The sequence below is a fragment of the Panthera pardus genome, unplaced genomic scaffold (genome assembly GCF_024362965.1).
Source record: "Panthera pardus isolate Hobbes unplaced genomic scaffold, ASM2436296v1 HiC_scaffold_5, whole genome shotgun sequence".
NCBI classification, from domain to species: domain Eukaryota; kingdom Metazoa; phylum Chordata; class Mammalia; order Carnivora; family Felidae; genus Panthera; species Panthera pardus.
In genome coordinates this window covers 19,862,749-19,885,448 of record NW_026526980.1, presented here as the reverse complement: position 1 = coordinate 19,885,448, position 22,700 = coordinate 19,862,749, and the positions used below count along the sequence as shown (strand labels likewise).

General features: G+C 44.5%; 2 protein-coding genes across 3 annotated transcripts in view; one reads left to right on the top strand and one right to left on the bottom strand.

Moving 5' to 3' along the window:
• Positions 1–22,700, top strand: part of CUNH16orf54 (chromosome unknown C16orf54 homolog) — a 50,249-nt gene that overhangs the window by 18,114 nt on the left and 9,435 nt on the right. The window contains exon 2 of one of the 2 annotated variants that reach the window (XM_053894579.1): positions 2,126–2,246. The exons of the other annotated variant lie outside the window; for it this stretch is intronic. The gene's annotated coding sequence lies outside the window, so the exon portion shown is untranslated. The remainder of the gene's footprint in view (positions 1–2,125; positions 2,247–22,700) is intronic. 2 annotated transcript variants of the gene reach the window in all.
• Positions 15,402–17,679, bottom strand: LOC109259015 (zymogen granule membrane protein 16). The gene is made up of 4 exons (XM_019436301.2): positions 17,656–17,679; positions 16,814–16,875; positions 16,497–16,629; positions 15,402–15,827 (listed from the first exon to the last, which is right to left on the bottom strand). The coding sequence occupies exons 2-4, from the start codon at positions 16,866–16,868 to the stop codon at positions 15,512–15,514; spliced, it is 504 nt and encodes a 167-aa protein (XP_019291846.1). The 5' UTR covers positions 16,869–16,875; positions 17,656–17,679; the 3' UTR covers positions 15,402–15,511.

The following is a 22,700-nucleotide window of genomic DNA, read 5'->3' as shown; positions in this document are numbered from 1 at the left end:
CTGGAGCCTGCTTCGGATTCTGTGTCTCCCTCTGTCTTTCTCTGCCCCTCCCTCACTTGTGTGGGCTCTCTCTCCCAAACTCTCATAAATACATAAATAAGCGCTAAAAAATAAAAAGCCACTATTTCTTAGAGCCTGTATTTCTGCATTTGGAACATGAGAAGCAAATGGTCTCGAGATCAACCAAAATCCTCAAGGACAGAGTTCTTCAGACTGTGGGTCTTAACTCACTAGTGGACCATGAAATCATTTTAACAGCTCAAAAACAACGTATTTTTTTAAGTTTATTTTCTTTAGTAAGCACTCTACCCAACGTGGGGTTCAAACCCACAAGCCCTACAACAAGAGTCTCATGCTTTCCCAACTGAGCCACCCAGGTGCCCCAAAACCAACATATTTTAGAACGAAATAGAGAAAGTAAGAGCATCGCATGTAACAAGGCTAAATACTATTTCCTGAGATAGCGTTTCAGTCAAATGCTCTATCCTACGGGTAACTGGCTCACAATATAAAATGTTCTTTTCTGTTGTGAACTGCTCTTAAAAAAAAAATCCTTGAGAAAAATAAACTCTACCTCTATCAAAGGGTACGATTTTTTATATGTCAACACAGTTCAAAACTGCCAGGCCAGAGTGGGTTGGGACACCTTTAGGGTAATGATTAGAGCAGCTCCTGAGACCCAGACTCAGGTATGGAAGAATATGTTGATAATCTTTTTATTTTATTTTATTTTTTGACATGGAATTGACACGTAACATTATATTAGTTTCAGGGTTTACAACATGCTGATTCGACATATGTATATATTGCAAAATACGTTAATCATTTCTTAAAGTCAGAAACCTATAGCAACCTGCCAAGAATTCATGCATAGAATGGTGCCTTAGTAAGAGACATGTCTTTAATTTTTTTTTTAATGTTTATTCATTTTTGAGAGAGAGAGACAGAGGGTGAGCGGGGACGGGGAGGGGCAGAGCGAGAGAGAATCCAAAGCAGGCTCCAGGCTCTGAGCAATCAGCACAGAGCCCGATGTGGGGCTCTAACTCGCTGACCACCAGGTCGTGACCTGAGCTGAAGTCGGACACTTAACCGACTGAGCCACCCAGGCGCCCCATGCAGTTAGCTTTATTTTTATGGTTTAGCTTAGTTCAGATCCTGGAGAGCTTGTAAATGCATCATACAACTTGACACAAGTATTTTTTTAATGTTTATTTCTTTATTTTTGAGACAGAGAGAGAGAGAGAGAGAGAGAGAGAGAGAGAGAACGAGTGGAGGAGGGGCAGAGAGAGAGGGTTCCACAGAATCCAAAGCACACTCCAGGCTCTGAGCTGTGAGCACAGAGCCCAGGGTGGAGCTGGAACCCATGAACTGTGAGATCATGACCTGAGCCGACGTCAGCCGCTTAACCAGCTGAGCCACCTGGGTGCCCTGGAACCTGGTTTTAATTTCCGTTTATTGCGCAATGATTACATGGTGGCTTTTTTTTAGCCTTTGTGTGTGGTTGTTGGTTTTTTTGAGATCTGATTGTTAAGTAATCTCTACATCCTACATGGGGCTCAACCTCACAACCCGGAGATCAGAGTCACATGCTGTACAGACTGAGCCAGCCAGGTGCCCCTAACCTCTATCTTTTTTGCCTTCAGCCTCCACATCTCTTACCGAAAGGCTTGATCAATTGTAATGCAACTGCAAAAGTTGCTTTGCTTATTTTTTCCTTTGTTTCCCCTATTTGTTTTCCTCCTCACAAAGAGCATTCTCCAGAACATAAAACAATATAACATCAAATATTGATATAACAATATCAAATGGGAATGAGGTGAGGTCATTCCACCAGGACACGGTCATTCTTGCTTTGTGTCAGGAACAATTCAGCTGAAAGTATGAGCTGATTTCGTTTCCTTCATATATGACTGAGGCTCCAACAGTCACCTGCTCTTGCAGTTGGCACGTTCTACAAACACAGGAAGACAGACGCGGGGTGGAGTGTTTGAGAGGCGCACAGACGGGGCAGGACTCAGAAGCTGGGTCCCTGGGGAAAGTTATTTCACTTCTCTCTGCTTCTGTTCTCATCTGAAAACACACACATACACAAACAAAAAGGCAATAATTTTGCCTACCTCCTCAGGTTGCTGTGGTTGTGATGTACTTAACGGAAGTAAAGTTCCAGAACACTGCCTGATGCAAGGCGAGCTCCGAGGAAGTTCTTCTGTTTCTCATCGTCTAAGGAGAGGCTCCATCCTGGCCAGGTATGTTGTGGAGGAGATAAAGCTTAACATTTTCTTGAGACCACCCATCTCCACCAGAATCAGACTAAGAACCTTCGTACGGGCAGGCCCACTTCGTGTAGGAATTGGGAAAATTGTGGCAGCCCCTTGGGCCCTCCTTTCTCCTGGGAACATCTGGTGGGCGGCCATGTATCACAGGGTGTGGGGTCAGATGCTGGCTACAGAAAGCCTCAGTATAGAATGGACCTCAGTGACTTTCCAAGTGGCATCATGGCAGAGAAAAGGGACCCATGTGCCATTCACAAGTGGCCATGTGGGAAGTCGCCCCTACACATACTTAGGTTCCTTGAGATCATTCTGGTCCCCTTACCTTCTTTTTTTTCTTATTCGTTTTTTAAGTTTATTTATTTATTTTGAGAGAGAGAGAGAGGGAAAACAAGTGGGGAGGGGCAGAGAGAGAGAATTCCAAGCAGTCTCCACACTGTCAGTGAGGAGCCTGATGCGGGGCTCAAACTCACGAACTGTGAGATCACGACCTGAGCCAAAGTCAGACGCTCAAGCGACTAAGCCACCCAGGTACCCCAGGTCCCTTCATCTTCTGATGGGGCCTGTGAGCTTTGGCTGCAGAGAACTGTTAAGGTATACAAGTGGCTAGATTGGACAGGGACTATCTAAGCAGAAGTGAAGGAAGGCATCCCAAGCAGGCTCCACTTGTTGGCACAAAGCCCAATACGGGGCTCATGAACCATGAGATCATGACCTGAGCCAAAATCAAGAGTTGGATGCCTAACCAACTGACCCACCCAGGCACCCTCCAAAAATGTTAAGCTATTTTTTTAAGTGATAAGAGATACTTAAGAATCAAAACATCCCATTTTGATTCTAGATCATGTCGGATCTTCCTGGTTTTAATAATGTTTACCCTTCCATTGTTTTGTTTAAATTTTAAATTAAAATTTTATTTTAGTAGGTTCCACACCCAGCATGAGGCTTGAACTCACAACCCTGAGATTAAGAGTCACAGGCTCTACTGACTGAGCCAGCCAGATGCCCTTAGTATTTTTTTTTTTTTTTGAGGAATGACTAATTAAAACAGAACATACATAATATTTAGATTTTACTTATTTATTAATTTATTTAGATGTAACATTTTTTATTGTTGTAAATACATGTAACAAAATTTATTATATTAACCTTTTTTAAAACTTTATGTATATATTTTGAGAGAGAGTGTGTGTGCACGGGCAAGCAAGCAATTGGGGGAGGGGAGAGAGGGAGGGAGGCAGAGAATCCCAAGTAAGCTCCACCCTCAGTGGGGAGCAGGACTTGGGGCTTGAACCCCCAAAACAGGAGATCATAACCTGAGCCGAATCAAGAGTCAGAAACTCAACTGACTGAGCCACCCAAGCACTCTTCTTTTTTTTTTTTAAGATTTTATTTTATTTATTTGTTAATTTTTTTGGAGAATTTTGTAATGTTTATTTACTTCTGAGAGACAGAGAGAGACAGAGCACAAGCAGGGGAGGGGTAGAGAGAGAGGGAGACACAGAATCTGAAGCAGTCTCCATGCTCCAAGCTGTCAGCACAGAGCCCAACATGGGGCTCAAACCCATGAACGATATCATGATTTGAGCTGAAGTCGGACGCTTAACCAACTGAGCCACCCAGGTGCCCCGAGCTCTTTTAAACAAACTTGAATACGTGCCCAGGAAGTCTCCTGAAGTGGGTATGGAGGATCCCTCCTTGCCTTGGCCTTTGGTGGTGTGAGTTGTGGCAGCCTGCTCCCAGATGGTCTTAAACTAGGGTTTCCTCACCTTCACAGTATTGACATCTGACCCACGTAATGCTTGGTGGGGGAGACTTTCCTGTATGCTGTAGGATATTTAGCAGCCTCTCTGGTCTCTATTCACTAGGTACCAGTAGTAACCCCATAGATGTTACAACCAAAGATGTCTCCAGACATCGCCAAGCGTCACCTGTGTGAGGTCAAGCCCCGCGTTGGGCTCTATCCTTGGCATGAAGGCTACTTATGTTAAAAAAGAAAAAAGAAAAAGTTAATCAAAGGAAGGTATGAGACGAAAAGTTGAAAAATCTCTCAGGATGTAGAACAAAATGACAACGAAATGGAAAATATGAAAGAAAAGTTAAGAGATGGAGGGCCAATCTATTCCATATTAATCTAACAGAAGTTCCAGAGAGCACCAAGAAAATGGAGGAGAGGAGAAAATCAAAGATTCTATTTGAGAAAAAAAACATTTCAAGCAGAGAAAACAGGTCTGTAAAGTGGCTCTCACCTGGCTGCACCCTGGATCACCTGAGAGCTCTTAGAAACACACACACCAAGATCCCTGCTTCTCCTCAAGGTGGAGTCACAGGGACCAGCTTTACCTTCCCGCCAGAAACCACTACCACCACCACAGCAACAAAACCAGACAAAACACACGATACAACGGTTTTCAAAACAGTGGACACCAAGCAATGAAAGACAGTAACAGATGCCTCACAATCCCAGAGAGAAAGGAAAACAAGCGAGATTTGTCCTTTGAGGCACTAGTGTGAGAGCCATCTCTGCAGGTGGCTGTGCTCAAGGCTTTTTCTCACCAGCCCGACTAACAATGTGACAAAGTGGAGGGCAGAGTGTTCAGGAAGGGTTTCACTTAGTAGTGGGGAATAATCAGCCCTAAGCTGAACACTACTATGCACCTGCCTAGCTAATCACACAGATTACCAAAGTATCTGGCACTCGGCAAGGTAAAATTCACAACGCTGGCCAAGCAACCACAGATTATGCATGACACAGAATGAGGAGAATCATCAATCAATTGAAACCAACCCAGCACTGATACAAACGCTAGAGGGAGCAGAAAAGGACATTAAACAGCTATTATAATGGTATTCCATATGTTTTTAAAAAGTTAAATAGAGACATGGACATATAAGAAAGAAATGAAAATTCCAATGTCAGGGACGCTTGGCTGGCTCAGTCGGTAGAGCACGCAACTCTTGCTCTCGGGGTTGTGAGTTTGAGCCCCACGTTGGGTGTCGAGATTACTTAAAAAATTAAAATCTTAAAAAAATACAGAAAATTACAGTGTCAGAGATGAAAACTACACTGAATGGAATCAACAGTAGATTCGACATTGCAGAAGAAAAGATTAGTGAAGCTAAAGGCATAGCCACAGAAATTATCTAAATGAAACACACAGAGAAAGGAAGTTTTTGTTTTCTTTTGTTTTGTTTTGTTGTTTTTAATTTACATCCAAAGATTTCAGGAGTAGATACCTTAATGACCCTTACCTATTTAACCCATGTCCCCTCCCACCACCCTTCCAGTAACCCTCTGTTCTCCATATTTAAGAGTCTCATGTTTTGTTCCCCTACCTGTTCTTATGTTATTTTTGCTTCCCTTCCCTTATGTCCATCTGTTCTGGGTCTTAAAGTCCTCATATGAGTGAAGTCATAGGATATTTGTCTTTCTCTGACTGACTAATTTCGCTTTCCTGCATCCCAGAGGTTTTGGGTTGTGGTGTTATCATTTTCATTGGCTTCCATGAACTTTTTAATTTCTTCTTTAACTTCTTGCTTAGCCCATTCTTTCTTTACTAGGATATTGTTTAGTCTCCAAGTATTTGTTACCCTTCCAAATGTTTTCTTGTGGTTGATTTCGAGTTTCATAGCGTTGTGGTCTGAAAATATGCACAGTGTGATCTCGATCTTTTTGCACTTGTTGAGGGCTGATTTGTGTCCCAGCATGTGGTCTATTCTGGAGAACGTTCCATGTGCACTGGAGAAGAATGTATATTGCACTGCTTTAGGATGAAGTGTTCTGAATATATCTGTTATATCCATCTGGTCCAGTGTGTCATTCAAAGCTATTGTTTCCTGGTTGATTTTTTGATTAGGTGATCTGTCCATTGCTGTGAGTGGGGTGTTGAAGTCTCCTACTATTATGGTATTACTATCAATGAGGTTCTTTATGTTTGTGATTAATTGATTTATATATTTGGGTGCTCACACATTTGGCACATAAATGTTTACAATTGTTAGGTCTTCTTGGTGGATAGACCCCTTATGTATGATATAATGCCCTTCTTCATCTCTTGATACAGTCTTTATTTTAAAGTCTAGATTGTCTGATATAAGTATGGCTACTCCGGCTTTCTTTTGTTGACCGTTAGCATGATACATGGTTCTCCATCCCCTTACTTTCAATCTGAAGGTGTCTTTAGGTCTAAAGTGGGTCTCTTGTAAGCAGCATATAGATGGATCTTGTTTTCTTAATCCATTCTGTTACCCTGTGTCTTTTGATTGGAGCATTTAGTCCATTGACATTTAGAGTGAGTACTGAGAGATATGAATTTATTGCCATTATGCTGTTTGTGGAGTTGGAGTGTCTGGTGGTGTTCTCTGGTCCTTTCTAGTCTTTGTTGCTTTTGGTCTTTATTTATTTATTTGTGTTTTTTGTTTCATCTTTTCTCCCCTCAGAGAGTCCCCCTTAAAATTTCTTGCAGGGCTGGTTTAGTGGTCACAAACTCCTTTAATTTTTGTTTGTCTGGGAAACTTTTTATGTCTCCTTCTATTTTGAATGACAGCCTTGCTGGATAAAGAATTCTTGGGTGCATATTTTTCCAATTCAGCACATTGACTATATCCTGCCACTCCTTTCTGGCCTGCCAAGTTTCTGTGGATAGGTCTGCTGCAAACCTGATCTGTCTTCCCTTGTAGGTTAGGGACTCTTTTTCCCTTGCTGCTTTCATGATTCTCTCCTTGTCAGAGTATTTTGTGAATTTGGCTCTGATATGCCTTGTTGATGGTCGGTTTTGTTGAATCTAATGGGAGCCTCTGTGCTTCCTGGATTTTTATGTCTGTGTCTTTCCCCAGGTTAGGAAAGTTTCCCGCTATGATTTGCTCACATAACCCTTCTACCCCTCTTTCCCTCCCTTAAATTTCTTAAATCGTGCCCTTTTCCCTTAATCTCCCTCTTTTTTTCTGCTTCATTATTCTCCATAAGTTTGTGCTCTATATCACGGATTCTCTGTTCTGTCTCATCCATCCTTGCTGCTGTGGCCTCCATTCGAGATTGCAGCTCAGTTATAGCATTTTTTATTTCATCCTGACTAGACTTTACTTCTTTTATCTTCCCAGAAAGGGATTCTAATCTATTTTCAACTCCAGCTAGTATTCTTATTATCATGATTCTAAATTCTGGTTCAGACATCTTGCTTGTTTCTGTGTTGGATAAGTCCCTGGCTGTCGTTTCTTCCTGCTCTTCCTTTTGGGTTGAATTCCTTCGTTTCATCATTTTGAAGGGAGAAAAAGAATGAATGAGGTAAAAAAATAAAATTTTAAAAATACTAAAATTAAAAAATATTAAACTTAAAAAATTAAAAACGAAGACACACACACACACACAAAATCGAATAAATAATCCAAGATCCTAGGTGTGTTTTGGTCAGGGCGTTGAAAGGGGCTTGATAGATTAGAGAAAAAAGGGGAAAGGAAAAAAAAAGGAAATCATTTGAAAATTTGAAAAAATGAATACACTGAAGTAGACTAAAATGAAATGATGGAAGTAAAATAGAATTAGAAAAAAATACAGAAAATTAAGAAATATAGTAGAAAAAATAAAGAAAAATATCTTAATAAAAATTGAAAATACATGATTTTTATTTTTTTCTGTATTCAAGAAAAAGAAACGAACAAGAGAATAAAGAAGAAAGGAACAAAAAGAAAGAAAATTGAATAATGGCATGGTGAGCAGACTGAAATACGACTGAAATTATTTCGTTTTCTCCTAGTAGTCAAACTATGAAGCACTTTATAGTCCATAAACTAAGCAGGCAGAGAGTCTTCTGTTCCTGAAGAGCGAGGTTGGCCCAGTTGGGCGGAACTTAGTGTAATGGCTCCGTTCTCCAGTAGATGGCACTGCTTAGCTTGCTGGGGTGGACGGTTGTGGCGCTTGTTGTAGGTGCATTTGCGCATGCACGGGAGTGGTGAAAATGACGTCACCCAGCCACCCATTCTCTAGTATCAGAACTCTGTTCTCCCCGATCAGCAATCGCACACCCGTCCTTTGTATTTGGCTTCCATCCACTCCCCGCTTTTATGCAGTTCGTGACCAAGCCCCAGGCAGCACCTCCCTCCTGAATTTTGTCTCTGATGCGGTTGTTTTTCCTGGCCCCTTACTTCTGAGGGACTGGGGCTTTGACCCGTTCTGCCCTCTGTGGAGGGTCTCACCGAGCAATGGCCTGGTGCCAGCCGCACCCAGGAACGTTTGAGAGACCGTGCTGCTGCTGATGCCCAGAGACTGCGGCCGGGTGCCAGCCTGCCCCAGATAAAGTTCACACTATAGTGTAGCAGCAGCATTTCAGGGACTATGGAAAAATCACAACACGTGTCTGGCACCAGGCTTTACCCCCAACGACCCTGCTCTAGTACCAGCGAATGTGGTTGTTCTCCCGGGTCCACTGGGGCCTTGCCTTTGGGAACCACACAGGTGTCCTCCCAGCAGGGGAACCGCCTCTCCCGTGTGGCCTGAAGAACCCCAGACTCCACTCTGCTCCTGGAGATTCGCCCTTCCCACCAGAGCACCACCAGGTATCAGCTGCGGAGTTTCAGCCTCTGCACTCCCCCTGTTTGTAGAGTCTTAATGGAATTTAAACCCTCTCCTTTCTCCTTCTCCTTTTTTAGTTCATTCCCTGCGGCTGTTTACATTTTTCCACTTTCTCTCCAGGTGCTTTTGAGGGGGGTGCTTTTCACCTCCTCCCCCCACCCCCCATGTCTCCATCCTCTCTCCACACACAAAAGCAGGTCCCTACCCTCCTTGGCTCTCTACCTCCCAGTTCACCTCTCTGTGCTGCATGCCTGCTGAATTCTGTGGTTCAGGTTGTGCACATTGTTGTGTTAAGCCTCAGGTCAGTTTTCTAGGTGTGCAGGATGGTTTAGTGTTGGTCTGGCTGTATTTCATGGATGCGAGACACACAAAAAACTTCCATGCTGTTCTGCCATCTTGGCTCCTCCCCACCATAGGTCTGAAAGGAAGTTTTTTAAATGAAAAATGCATCCTTGTGCTGTGGGATGACCTCAAGTGGCCTAGTGTGTGAATGATTGGAGTTGAAGGAGAGGAGAGACAGAGAGATGGAAAAATATTTTAAGAACTAATGGCTGAATAATTTCCAAGCTTGATGAAAATTATAAACCTACAGATACAAGAAGCTCAACAAATCTCACCCACAAGAATCTCCACCGAGGCACTCCCAAAGGGGCACCTGGCTGCCTTCATCAGTAAATCACGCACCTCTTGGGCTCGGGGTTGTGAGTTCAAGCCCGAAGCCCCACATTGAGTATGGAGATTATTTAAAAACTAAAATCTTTACGGGCACCTGGGTGGGTGGCTCAGTTGGTTAAGTTCCAACTTTGGCTCAGGTCATGATGTCACAGTTCATGAGTTCAAGCCCCAAGTCCAGCTCCATGCTGATGGTGAGGAGCCTGCTTGGGATTGTCTCTCTCTCTCTCCTCCTCTCTCTGCCCTTTCCCTATGTTCTCTCTCTCTCAACAGTAAGTAACTTTTAAAATAAACAAAAGTAAATCTTTAATGGGGTTAAGATGGTTAAGTGTCCAACTCAGTGGTTAAGCATCCAACTCCTGATCTTAGCTCGGATCTTGATCTTGGGGTCGTGAGTTCAAGCTTTATGTTGGGCTCCATGATGGGCGTGAAGCTTACTTAAAATAAATAAATAAGTAAATAAAATTTTAAAAAAAGCAAAGCCCAAATTCATAGATCCTGAGAACAGATTGGTGAGTGAAAGGGGTCAAAAGGTACAAAGTAGAGTCATAAAATAAATAAGTCCTGAGGATGTAATGTACCGTGTGGTGCCTATAGTTAACAATATTGTAATCTATACTGGAAAGTTGCTAAGAGAGTAGATCTTAAGAGTTGTCATCACAAGAAAAGAAACGATGTGTGAAGATGGATGTTAACTAGACTTCTTGTGGTAATCATTGTGCAATATACACAGATATCAAATCATCACATTATACATTTCAACTAATATAATGTTCTATGTCAATTACATCTCAATTCAAAAAAAGTGAAGGCAAAAAAGAGACATTTTCAGATTTACAAAAGCTGAACCAGAAGACCCACACCCAATGAAATTGTAAAAGGACATCCTTTGAGCAGCAGAAAAATAATCCTAGAAGAAATCTGGATTCACAAAAGGAATGAGGAGCATCAGAAATAGTAGAAATTGTAGGGGCGCCTGGGTGGCTCAGTCAGTTAGGGGTCCAACTCTTGGTTCCAGCTCAGGTCATGATCTCACGGCTCATCAGTTTGAGCCCACATCAGGCTCCATGCTCACAGCACAGAGCCTGCCTGGTATTCTCTCTCTCCCTCTCTCTCTCTGCCCCTCCTCTGCTCTTTCTGTCTCTCAAAATAAATAAACTTAGATATAGGGGCACTTGGCTGGCTCAGTCAGTAGACCACGTGACTCTTGATCTCTGGGTTGTGAGACCGAGCCACACGTTGGATATGGAGATTATATAAAAATTTAAAAATTTAAAAAAATAGTAGACATATGGATATATATGTGTATATATATATACACATAAATATACATATATATGTGTATATATATATATATATATATGTATGACTTATTTTCTTATTATTTAAGTACCTTTCAAAGATAATTGATTTTTTTCAAAAAAAAGAATAGTATACTGTGGAGGTTACAATATATATAAAAGTTAAATACATGACAATGATAGCATAGAGGCCAGGAGAGGTGAAATGGAAGTCTACAGTTGCAAGGTTTTTATACTATGTATGATGTGGTGTAATGCTTCTCAGAAGCAGACTGAGAGAGGTTAAAGTTGAATGCTATAAACCCTAAAGCAACTACACACACACACTGAAATAGTTATAGCTCATAAGTCAACAAAAGAGAAAAAAAAAGCATTAAAAAATACCTCCAACAACAGGCACAAGAAGGGACGCCTGGGTGGCTCAGTCAATTAAGCGTCTGACTTCAGCTCAGGTCATGCTCTCAAGTTCATGAGTTCAAGCCCCATGTCTGGCTCTGTGCTGACAGCTCAGAGCCTGAAGCCCACTTAGGGTTCTGTCTCCCTCACTCTGCTCCTCCCCAACTCACGCTTGCTAGCGTGTGCACTCTCTCTCTCTCTCTCTGTCTCTCTCTCTCTCTCTCTCTCTCAAAATAAACATAAAATATTTAAATAAATAAATAACCTTAAAGTGGCGCCTGGGTGGCCCCTTCGGTTAAGCATCCAAATTCAGCTCAGGTCATGATGTTGCAGTTCACGAGTTCAAGCCCTAGTGGGCTCTGTGCTGACAGCTGGAGCCTGCTTCGGATTCTGTCTTTCTCTTTCTCTCTCTCTCTGCTGCTCCTCCTCCTGTGCTCTTCCTTTCTCCCTCTCTCACAAAAATAAAGCATTTAAATAAATAAAATGAAACGAAATCTTAAAAGAAAAAAACTCTTTATGTATATATGTACGTATGTCTCCTGCTGGTTTTCCTCTGGAAGAATGTGACTCATACAACAGGCAGGTATACTTATGCAACCGAACAAGTCAAGGTTGGGTATTAATTCCCTCAAGGTTTGCTCCATACCCACTCCCTCTACAAACTAACCTGTACCTTCACTCATCTTCATTTTCTTCTTTCTTAAGGTTTCCTGCCCCAACAGCTACGTAAAACATCCCCCCAATCTCCTGCGAGAACTTGTTCCATCAGTTCCCTCGTCTTTCCTGAATCCTCAGCCTCTTCCTCCCTCTGACTCCTTCTTCGTCATATAAACATGCTCATGTCTCCCCTGTCTAGGAAAAAAACCCAATCTCTCTTTCCTTACATCCCCCATAACTGTGACTAGCCTATTTTCTGGCTTTCTGGAGCCAGACATCTTGGAATATTCAAGTCTTGCTGCCTGTATTTCCTCATTTCTCATTCATTCCTTAGCCAACTGCAGCCTGGTTTCAGCTTCCTCCCATCCCCCCGAAGCTCTTTCGGGATTATTCATGACCTTCTGATTGCCAAAGGCAAAGAATCTCAAGTCCGTCCTTTTCTTGCTTAGATGGCAGTAACAGCTCCATGAAATTTCTCTCTTGCCCCTGAGTGCATTCCCTCCCCGGCCCCTCCCGTCTCTTTTCTCTAACCAATTCCTCTTTGGTATTCTCCAATCCTCTGACGCCAGCCTTCTTCTCATTTTATATGCCCACAGTTTTCCCACGTGACTTCTTCCACATCCATCACTGGAAGTCCATTGTCTCTGTGCTTGTGACTCCTGAATCTAAGGCTTACCTGAAAGCTGTATCCAAGCCTTTATTGCTAAATAGTCCTCTGTGTAATGTTGGGTCTCCATCAGGATGTGCCACAGAAACATCAAAATGCAACAGGTCCTTGGGGCAGCTGTCCGGCTCAGTCAGTTAAGCGTCTGACTCTTGATTTCGGCTCGGGTCATGATCTCAGGTTTGTGAGATCGAGCCTTGCATAAAGCTCTGCACTAGTGGCACGGACCCTGCTTGGGATTCTCTCTCTCTCGCTTCCCTGCTACTGTGCTCTCTTGCTCTCTTTCTCTCTCTTCCTCCCTCTCAAAATAAATAAGTATTATTTGAAAATGCAACAGGTCCAAAAGCTAATTTCTTCTCCTGTAGTCCTCATCTTAGAGAGGATCTCTCTCTTCCCAGTTGCCCATACTAGACATGATAGTTTTCTAGACTCTCCTCTTTCACTCACCCTCATGTGTTCTTTTATCAAGTTTTTCTGAGTCTTCAAATCTCCCAAATCTCTCAAATTCTTCCCTCTCTTTTTTTCATCACATCACTGCCTTTGTTCAAACATCCATCATTTCTGATCTAGACCTAGTCTCTTAACTATTATCTCATCCTGCTTCACCATCAATCCATTTTCCCCACTTATACCAGAAAAGATGATTTTCGTATAAATCTTATCAATCCCCTGGGTGAAATCTTGGTTCAGTGGCTTCTTGTAGCCCATAAAATAAAGTTTCAACAGTTTAGCATGACATGCATGGTCCCTGCCTTTCCGTGAGACTTCGTCTGTACCCAGTTGAACTTTGCATTTTAACTGTGCAATTGTCGTTGTAATGTGTTCATATTTCTGCATAGGCTGTGGCCTGAGCCCAGTACTGTGCCCCTATCACACACGCACATGGGTACGCTCACACACACACACATACACACACACATGCCCCTTCCTTCACCAAGTCTTCCCTTTGACTAGAGGAAAAGAAACAATTCTTCAGTGGTCTTTGTACTCCCAAGCACCTAGCAGAGAGCATTTGATAAACGTATGATTAGCTCAATTTAGCAATTTTAGAACTTTATAAGGAAAGGAAAGTTTTCTTTAAATAAAATCTTTTACAAAAGCCTAATGTGTCGACTACACAAAAGCTGGGAATCCCATGACTTCGTCCTCTTCTGCGGCAGCTGCCTGTCAGGTGCCAGCGACTTCACTGGCCCAGGGTGAGACCCGCTGGTGCAAAGCTGATCCTGAAGTTGACCAGGTATCTGATGTGTCAGATTCAGCCGCCAAGGGTACGAAGTCCTGAACATGCTACCATGTGGATGAACCTTGAAAATACACTAAATGGGAGAATCCAGACACAAAAGACCACACTGCTGTAAAATTCCATCTACATGAAATGCCCGGAACAGGGAAATCCATAGAGACAGAAAGTAGATGGGTGGTTACGAGGGGCTGGGGGAGAGGAATGGGGAGCAACTGCTTAATGGGGATGGGATTTCTTTCTGAGCTGATGACGAAATTCTGGCATTAGTGGTGATAGTTGCACAATCTGTGAATGTACTAAAAACGTCAGAAATGGCACACTTTAAAAGGTCGAATATTGGGGCACCCGGATGGCTCAGTCTTAAGTGGCTGACTCTGGATTTCAGCTCAGGTCATGATCTCACGGTTTGTGAGATCGAGCCCCGCTTTGGGCTCCGCACTGAGTGTGGAGGCTGCTTGGGATTCTCTCTGTCTCTGACTCTCTTCTCTCTGCCCCTCCGCCGCTCATGCTCTCTCTCAAATAAACTTAAATAAATAAATAAATAAATGGGTGAATTTTATGTACTTTATATCTCAAAACAAATTACTCTGACATGATACTCCATCCCATGGAATTCTTTGAGAGAAATAAAGGAATTGTTCTAAAAACTCTCTAGGCATGAGTTTGTTTCTGTAATGTTAATTAATATTTCTTCCTCAAATTACATGTAAACAATTGTTATCTTTGTCTCATTGGGAAGAGATGTGACTCTGGCATTCCCCATGATGTGAATAAATCTTTGGGGAGCAATGAGTGACTTCCCTCACCCCCAACCACCACCACCAAAAGGCAAAAACAAAACACTGTGGTAATTTTAGGACTGGGCACTAGAGTCCCAAGAATTATTTCCAAAGCAACTTTATATCCTTGCTGAATCTCTCCAGCCACTCTGTTGCTTCCCCTGAATGGTAACCAACCCCCGACGTTCATGGAAACCCACCATGGACATCTATCCCTCTTGGAATGCCCATTTTTGAGGATGGTATTGGCAGAGTAGAAGCTGTTGAGGAGGTAGCGGCTTCCTAGGGAAAGAAGCCCAATTCTGAGCGAGCTGAGCTAAGCAGGGAGCATCAGTGCTTATGGGCAAAGGTGGGGAGGAACCAGGCTGGAGTAAGAGACAGATTTCTTGACACAAACGTGGGCCAAGCTTCGGGAGTCAGGTGGATTCTGAGAAAGCACGAAAGAAAATGGCCCAGGCCACTCAGAGACAGCAAGTGGGTTAATGCCAAGAGAGCCAGGTGACAGCTTTTGGTGGGGAGACACTATCTCAAGGGAGACATGGTCTAGAGAGTTGGACATCTGGGGTTTGGGCAGTAAGCTAGGCCGCACTCTCAGGCTTGGAGCCCCAGTTTGGATAAACTAGTGTCAGGAGCCATCCTTGAAAAAAAAGAGTTGGAGCAAGACAGAATCTTTCCTCTTCTCAATAAACTATGAAGAAAAGCCCGAGACATTACACCTCTCTCTCTCTCTCTCTCTCCCTCCCACTCTTCACCAGAGAGACATCCAACAGATAGCCAGAAAGGAGATTCACACATCCACAGCCAGAGTCAGGAGGCGGGTCCCAGCTGCACACACCCACATACACTCCAGCGTCAGCTATGTCCTTTTATTATTATTTTTATTGAACCCTGTAGGTGGAGTTGGTGGTAAGGTAGTTCTCACAGCCCCACTGCAGTGCCCGGCCCAGAGCAAGGCTGCAGTTCAGCAACTGCCACAATCGCTGGGATAGACGTCCCAGTGCAGGCCGATGGCATTGATGAGGGCACCAGATCGGCCGCTGATGAAGCGTAGCACGGTGTTGGGGTACAAGGGGGCAGCATTGAAACTCGTGCCTGTGTCTTTCCCAAAAGGCAGGTACCGGCCCTTGTCAGTCACGAAGACGAGCTTCCTCAGGTAGTACTTGTACTTGCCAGACACCTGGATCACTGACTCCCCGGGGTGCAGGAATATCTCCTCCAGGTCTCCCTGGGTGCCACCCACATAGTCGCTCCACACCTTGCCATAGCGCACCTGGAGGCTGGGGGGGGGGGTGGTGAGGGAGGGAAGACTGAGCAGGGTGATTGGAATTGAGGACCTCTTGGCCTACAAGCCGAGAGACCTGCAAACTGGTGGCAGAGATGACAGGTCCCCTGCCAGTCCCAAGGTGTGTGAGGGATGAGGGAGGCCTTGAGGTCCTACTGGGAAATTCAACTCCTTTTGCCGACAGGCTCAGAGAGGAAAAGTAGCTTGGCTGGAGCCCCCCGGCCAGTGGTAGAGCTTCAGTTTGAAATCTAGGTTCCCGCTGTGCCCCCAACCCCTACGTGAAAGAAGCAGACGGGCCTTTCTGGATGGCTTTCATGAGGGAAGAGACTCTGCTGCCCCAGGATCAGAAGGATACATGTTTTGGGGAGAGGCGTCAGCCAAGATGGAGGATGCCCGAGGGGACCTACACCTCAGGTGGGGCCAAAGTAGCCAGCTTCCCAGCTCCTCAGCGGCTGTACTACAGATTTGCCCAAGACGTGCACACTGGGGGCTGTAGGGCTGTAGCAGCACCAGCCTCAGACCCCAGCTTCCTGATACCTTTCACATCCCAAGTTATCCCTGGGACTTGTTGACTGAAACAAATGTGACCCAAAGTGACTGAGAACTTTCCAGTGTGGTAAGATCGGAGAGGATCCCCAAACCACAGACACACAAAGAATCTTACCCTACGATGTAGTATCTGTTGACCCGGATACGGATGGCAGTGATGGGACCCTCCAGCTGGTAACCAGAATGGGAGAATCGCTCGCCTCCACCGCCTCCATACTCTCCATTGTAGGAGGAGGACCTAGCCTGAACTGGAGGGGACAGTAGGCGTCAGAAGGAGAGATCTCAAGAGCTCCAGTCCCTCCTCACCGCTCCTACACCTCCCACAACTCGACGTCCACCACCCCAAGCCAGCCCCTGTGAGCCTTGGCCACTGGCAGAGCAGGAAGCTGTCTTCCCATGACGCTAATACTGGGCTCCTGGCCTCTCACTTACTGGCATTGGCCGAGGCTGATGCGCAGACAAGGGCAAGAAGAGCAATGGTCAACATTCTGGGGCTGGAGGGGAAAGAAAGGAGAACGTCAATGTTCATTCACTCTGTTTCCTTTGGACTTCATTTACCCATGCTTCCCTGGGTTAGACCTCCAACTGAGACTTGGCCCTCTTTGTCCCTCAACTCAGACCTAACTGACCCAGTCTTGGGCTCAGAAAGGATTGCCCCTAGTCTCTAGTCCTGCTCCTGGCAGGTACGGTGTCCTTAACCCCTCTGTCGTCCCTGGTCTCGAGGTAGCCGACCCCCTTGTTCCATCCTGAGTCAGAAGATCAATCCTAAGCCTCTGTCTGGACCAACCCGTGTAAGTCCTGGTCCCTCCTGGCACAAAGCAGGAAAAGAGTTTCAAAGAAGTGGAAGCCATCTCCAAACCATAGAGATGGTTGAGTTTACCAAACCAGGATTCTGAGCAAAACCTAACTGCAACCTGCCTGTGATACACGGGCCCGGCTTGGGGGATCTCCGGGACAGAGGTCAAATTCCTAGCTTCAGCCAGGTCTCAAATCAGAAGGAAAGGAGCATTTTAGGGGTGCGTCTTTGTGTACCCAGGCAGTGAGGGTGATTATAGATGAGACTGCCAATACCAGCATCGGAACAGTTGAGAAACTGCACAACGAGTTTGGACCACAGCTCAAGATATCAGATTCCAGATGCCTGGTCTATTTGTCATAATTCTTTCTCCACTAACACAAATCTGGCTGTATCGATACCCCGAGCATCCCAGGTATCTCCAGTCTTTCTTCTGAGACCCAGATATCTTTGTACCTCCCTCAGATGCCCCAGGTACCTGCCACACAGGTCTCCCCTGCCACTCACTCCAGGCAGTCCAGCTCTGCTTGAATTCCCCCTAACTCAAATCTAGCCAATACTTTCACCCCTTAGCTCAGCCCTCTGTCACCCCTCCCCTGGAAGTTCCAGGTGCAAAGTAACCCCCCTGAGACTTCCAGATCTTTTATATCAGGTTCAAGCCCTCCCCCTGCTCTTTATCGTGTGAACTTCACCTCCTGAGCAAACGTGATCAGCCTCGTGGGGTCAGTTGTCAGAGTGGTGTCCTCTCTGGGCCAAGGCCCAGGTATCAGGATGGACAGAATAAACTTGAGGAAACAGTCACCAACGGAACAGCCAGCAGCTTTGGGTGGCCAAAGTTACTAATTTCTTCTGGGTGTAGTCTAAGGTTGTCACCCCCCTATTTGGGTGTTCTACAGGTGCTCCTACCTGCAATCTGTCATCTTTCAGGAGAAACATTGTCCTCATTGTCCTACATTTGAAATCTAAACTCTCGTGAGAAGGGATGATACACCCTATGCCCTGTACTTAGGAGTGTCTACTATTTTCCAGACAATTTTTTTTCTTCCTCTTTCCTGTTATTTTATATGAAAAAAATCCAAACATAGGGAAAAATTGAAAGAAATGTACAGTGAACACTCATATGCACACCACGTAGATTCTACCATGGTTAATATTTTGCCGTACTTGGCTTTTTTTTCCCCATCTATCCATCCTCAATCTTCCAGACTTTACAAAACTTTTCTGAGAAGGGTAATGTGTTGCTGCAGGTGGACAACTAACACCTGTCGATCTCCCTCCTGAGAGACAGGCAGTCAGGCCAATAGGCATGTGGGACGCTGAGGAAGTAACGGTACATGGTTCCTTCCTTGGGGGAAGTTCTGGGCTCAAGGCCCTCGGGGCTCCTGGGAGCCATGGCTGAATCTTCTGGGGGATAAAGCCCACACAGGGCAACAGCTCCTTCCCATAGGTTAGCTTGATGTCATAGATTTCTTCTCTTCTGAGGCTCTTCTCTTCCACCCAAGTCTCTAGGATGGACTCCTGAGTCCTACTTCTTGACTCCTCTAGGATTGGCTCTTTAACCCTCTGAGTCAGCGGGCCCTCCCAAGCAGAGAGATGGGTGGAGCCCAGGGAAGAGCTGGAGTCATTAGCCTTGGTGATTAATGACTAGTAGCTGGACACATAGAGTATCCACCCTTCATAGACCATCTAGGACTGAGGACTCCTCCCAGGAAAGCCAGGGAGCCCCAACCTAAGGAGCCGGAAATAGGACAGGGCTCTTGGCCTGGAGATTCCAGGAGCAAGGAGGGCAGCCAGGGTTCCATTGTTTGATCTCTGCTTCAAGTTCAAAACAAGCATGTCCTGGTGAGATAACTTCCTCATTCCAGCTGTTTTGTTCTGTCTCTCTTGTCCTCTCTGGTTTTCTTTCCTTCCTACTTCTCTCTTTCCATTTGTCTTGATCTTTCCCCATCATCTCCTGCTCTAAGGGTTGTTCTTTGTATTCACTGTCTCCATACCTTTTTCCTTTTGTCTCTTCTCTCTGTCTCTTCTCCTCCCCCAAGCTCTCTCTCTAATTCTCTCCTCTGTCTCCTCTTACTACTGTCTGTCTTTTGTCTTCCTTATGAGGAGTATATCCCACAGGATGGAACCAAACACTGGATATCAAAGATGGCAGCTCAGGGGCGCCCAGATGGCTCAGGTGGTTGAGCATCTGACTTCGTTGGCTCAGTTCATGATCTCACCGCTCGTGTGGTCAAGCCCCACATCGGGCTTTGTGCTGACAGTTCAGAGCCTGGAGCCTGCTTTGGATTCTGTATCTCCCTTTCTGTTTCTCTGCCATCCCCCACTTGTATGCATGCTGTCTCTCTCAAAAATAAATAAGCATTTTTAAAAAACAGAAGTCACTATTTCTTTGAATCTATATTTCTGCATTTGGAACATGAGAAGTTAAAGGACTCGAGATCAACCAAAATCCTCAAGGACAGTGCTTTTTATTTATTTATTTTTTAATTTTTTAATGTTTATTTATTTTTGAGACAGGGAGAGACAGCATGAACGGGGGAGGGTCAGAGAGAGAGGGAGACACAGAATCCGAAACAGGCTCCAGGCTCCGAGCCGTCAGCACAGAGCTCTAACTCACGGATCGTGAGATCATGACCTGAGCCGAAGTCAGATGCCTAACCGACTGAGCCACCCAGGCGCCCCAGGACAGTGCTTTTTAAACTGTAGGTCTTAACTCACTAGTGGACCACAAAATCATTTTAACGGCTCAAGACCAATATATTTTTTAAGTTTATTATTTTTTTTGGTAATGTCTATACCCAACGTGGGGCTCGAACCTACAGCCCCTAGAACAGCCAGGTGCCCCAAGACCAACATTTTTTTTTTAATTTGAAAGAGTGAGTCGGGTCGGGGGGGGGGGGGGGTAGAGAGAGAATCTTAAGCAAGCTCCATGCTTAGTGCAGAGCCAGACTCGGGGCTTAATCCCACAACCCTGAGATCATGACCTGAGCCAAAACCAAATCGGATGCTCAACCAACTGAGCCACCCAGGTGCCCCAAGACCAACACATTTGAAAAGTGAAATAGAGAAAGTAAGAGCATCACATGTAACAAGACTAAATACTATTTCCTAAAATACTGTTTCAGTCAAATACTCTATACTGCATGTACTGACTCACAATATAAAAGGTTCTTCCCTATTCTGAACTGCTGTTAAAAAAAAAAAAATCCTTGAAAAAAAACCTACCTCTCTCAAAGGGTAAGATTTTTATTTTTTTAATGTTTATTTATTTTTGAAAGAGAGGGAGAGAGAGAGAGAGAGAGGGTGTGTGTGTGTGTGTGTGTGTGTGTGTGTGTGTGTGTGTGTATGAGTGGGGGAGGGGCAGAGAGCTAGGGGGACACAGAATCCGAAGCAGGCTCCAGGCTGTGAACAGTCAGCACAGAGCCCAACACAGGGTTCAAACTCACTGACCACCAGGTCATGATCTGAGCCAAAGTCAGACACTTAACCGACTGAGCCACCCAGGAACCCCAGCAAGAGACTTATCTTAAAGCTTGGTTCGTGCCCTTCCTCCATGATCCTCAAACTTCAGTTTGTTCATCTGCGATAGGAGATAATGAGTCTAACCAATTTGTGTCAAGCCCCTGGCACAGATCTAGCACACATAAGTACTGAGTAAATGTTTATTTTTTTCTCTGTCTTCAATTCTCACAAAATATGGTCTTTCTTTTTCATTTCTTTCAGATAAGGTTGATGAGGGAGCAAGGGCTTTCTTTCTCGTTTGCAGTTAGCTTTATTTTTATGGTTTAGCTTAGTTCAGATCCTGGAGATCTTTGTCAAATGCATCATACAACTTGACACAAGAATTTTTTTTAATGTTTATTTCTTTATTTTTGAGAGAGAGAGAGAACGAGTGGAGGAGGGGCAGAGAGAGAGGGAGACAGAGAATCAGAAGCAGGCTCCGCACTATCAGCACAGAGTCTGATTTGGGCTCGAATTCACAAACTGTGAGATCATGACCTGCGCCAAAGTCAGACACTTAACCGACTGAGCCACCCAGGCGCCCCCCTGCAAAAAGAATTTTTTTAAGTTTATGCTTTTTTTTTTTTTTTAGTAATCTCCATACCCATCATGGGGCTTGAACTCCCGACCCTGAGATTAAGAGTCATATGCTTGTCCTACTGAGCCGGCCAAGCACCCCTCAAAGAAAGCTATTTGTGTAGGTTGATTTGGACAACTAAAGTTAAAGTCACTTGGAAACCTGTTATATATATATATATATATATATATATATATATACACACACACACACATATTGTTGTTGTTTATTTTTAAGACAGACGCGGGGTGGAGTGTTTGAGAGGTGCACAGACGGGGCTGGACTCAGAAGCTGGGCGCCTAGGGCAAGGTATTTCACTTCTCTCTGCTTCTGTTCTCGTCTGAAAACACACACATAAACAAAAAGGCAATAATTTTGCCTACCTCCTCAGGTTGCTGTGGTTATGATATATTTAATGGAAGTAAAGTTCCAGAACACCGCCTGATGCCAAGGAAGTTCTCTGTTTCTCATCATCTAAGGAGTGGCTCCATCCTGTGGAAATAAGAAAATCATAAAATTCCTAAATACCCCTCATGTTTTAGTTGTAAACCTAAATCACATTTTCCTAGCCTTCCATACATTTGCTAACATTGTGAGGTTTGGTTTTCCGCCCCCGCCCCCCAATTGAATATGTTGCAGGCAAACTAAAGGTGTGTGTCCACCTGAGGCCAGACTTGCTGATTTTAGTACTTCTCAACTCTGGCCTTATCATATCAAGGTTATGAGGATGTCACGTGTCTTCTCTGGTATCATCACCTCATCATGTCTACGCATCTTATAAAAGAGTAAGGGCAAAATGGTCAAGTAACCGGAGAATACTGATACACAGGCCAGTGTAGCTTGAACTGAACATCAAAAGCACCTACTGAGGGCCCTGAGAAAATGGAAATGAAGTGTCCTGCCCTGGAGGGGCTCACACTCTCCTGAAGGGCAAACCTAATCAAGCTGGTCTTCAGAGTGCAGGGAAGGAGCATAGCTGGATGCATAGGGATTCAGTCAAACCCAGAGGAGGGGACAAGGATCCTGGCTGTGGCCAGGAAGTGTGGTCACAGATGCCAGAATTGCACAGTGAAAAGAGAGAAGCGGGCTGAGGCCTGGTTTTGCCGCTTTCCCTTGGCAAATTAAAGTCTCTGAATCTCAGTTTCCTCATTGCAAAAGGAAGGATAAGATCCACTTCAAGGGTTGCTTTACAGGATTAAATGAGACATAGCAATGTGCTTAGGGGCGCTTGGCTGGCTCAGTTGGTGAAGCATCTGACTCTTGATCTCTGGGTTTGACTTTGAGCCTGATGTTGGGTATAGAGATTACTTAATAAGGAAAGAAAAGAAAAGAGAGAGAAGAGAAGAAAAGAGAAGAGAAGAGGGGTTAGTAAATTGCTAGGCACATAGAAGCGCCTTGGCCAGGAGCAGTAGCTTAGGAGGAATAGAGACATTGGAACAAAGTAG

Bases quoted from the DNA above. Each gene is read 5' to 3' on its own strand.
- LOC109259015 (XM_019436301.2), bottom strand. From the start codon at position 16,868: ATGTTGACCATTGCTCTTCTTGCCCTTGTCTGCGCATCAGCCTCGGCC. The intron at 16,630-16,813 runs GTAAGTGAGAGG...TGTCCCCTCCAG, and splicing joins ATCAGCCTCGGCCAATGCCA to TTCAGGCTAGGTCCTCCTCC. The intron at 15,828-16,496 runs GTAAGATTCTTT...CCCCCCCCCCAG, and splicing joins AACAGATACTACATCGTAGG to CCTCCAGGTGCGCTATGGCA.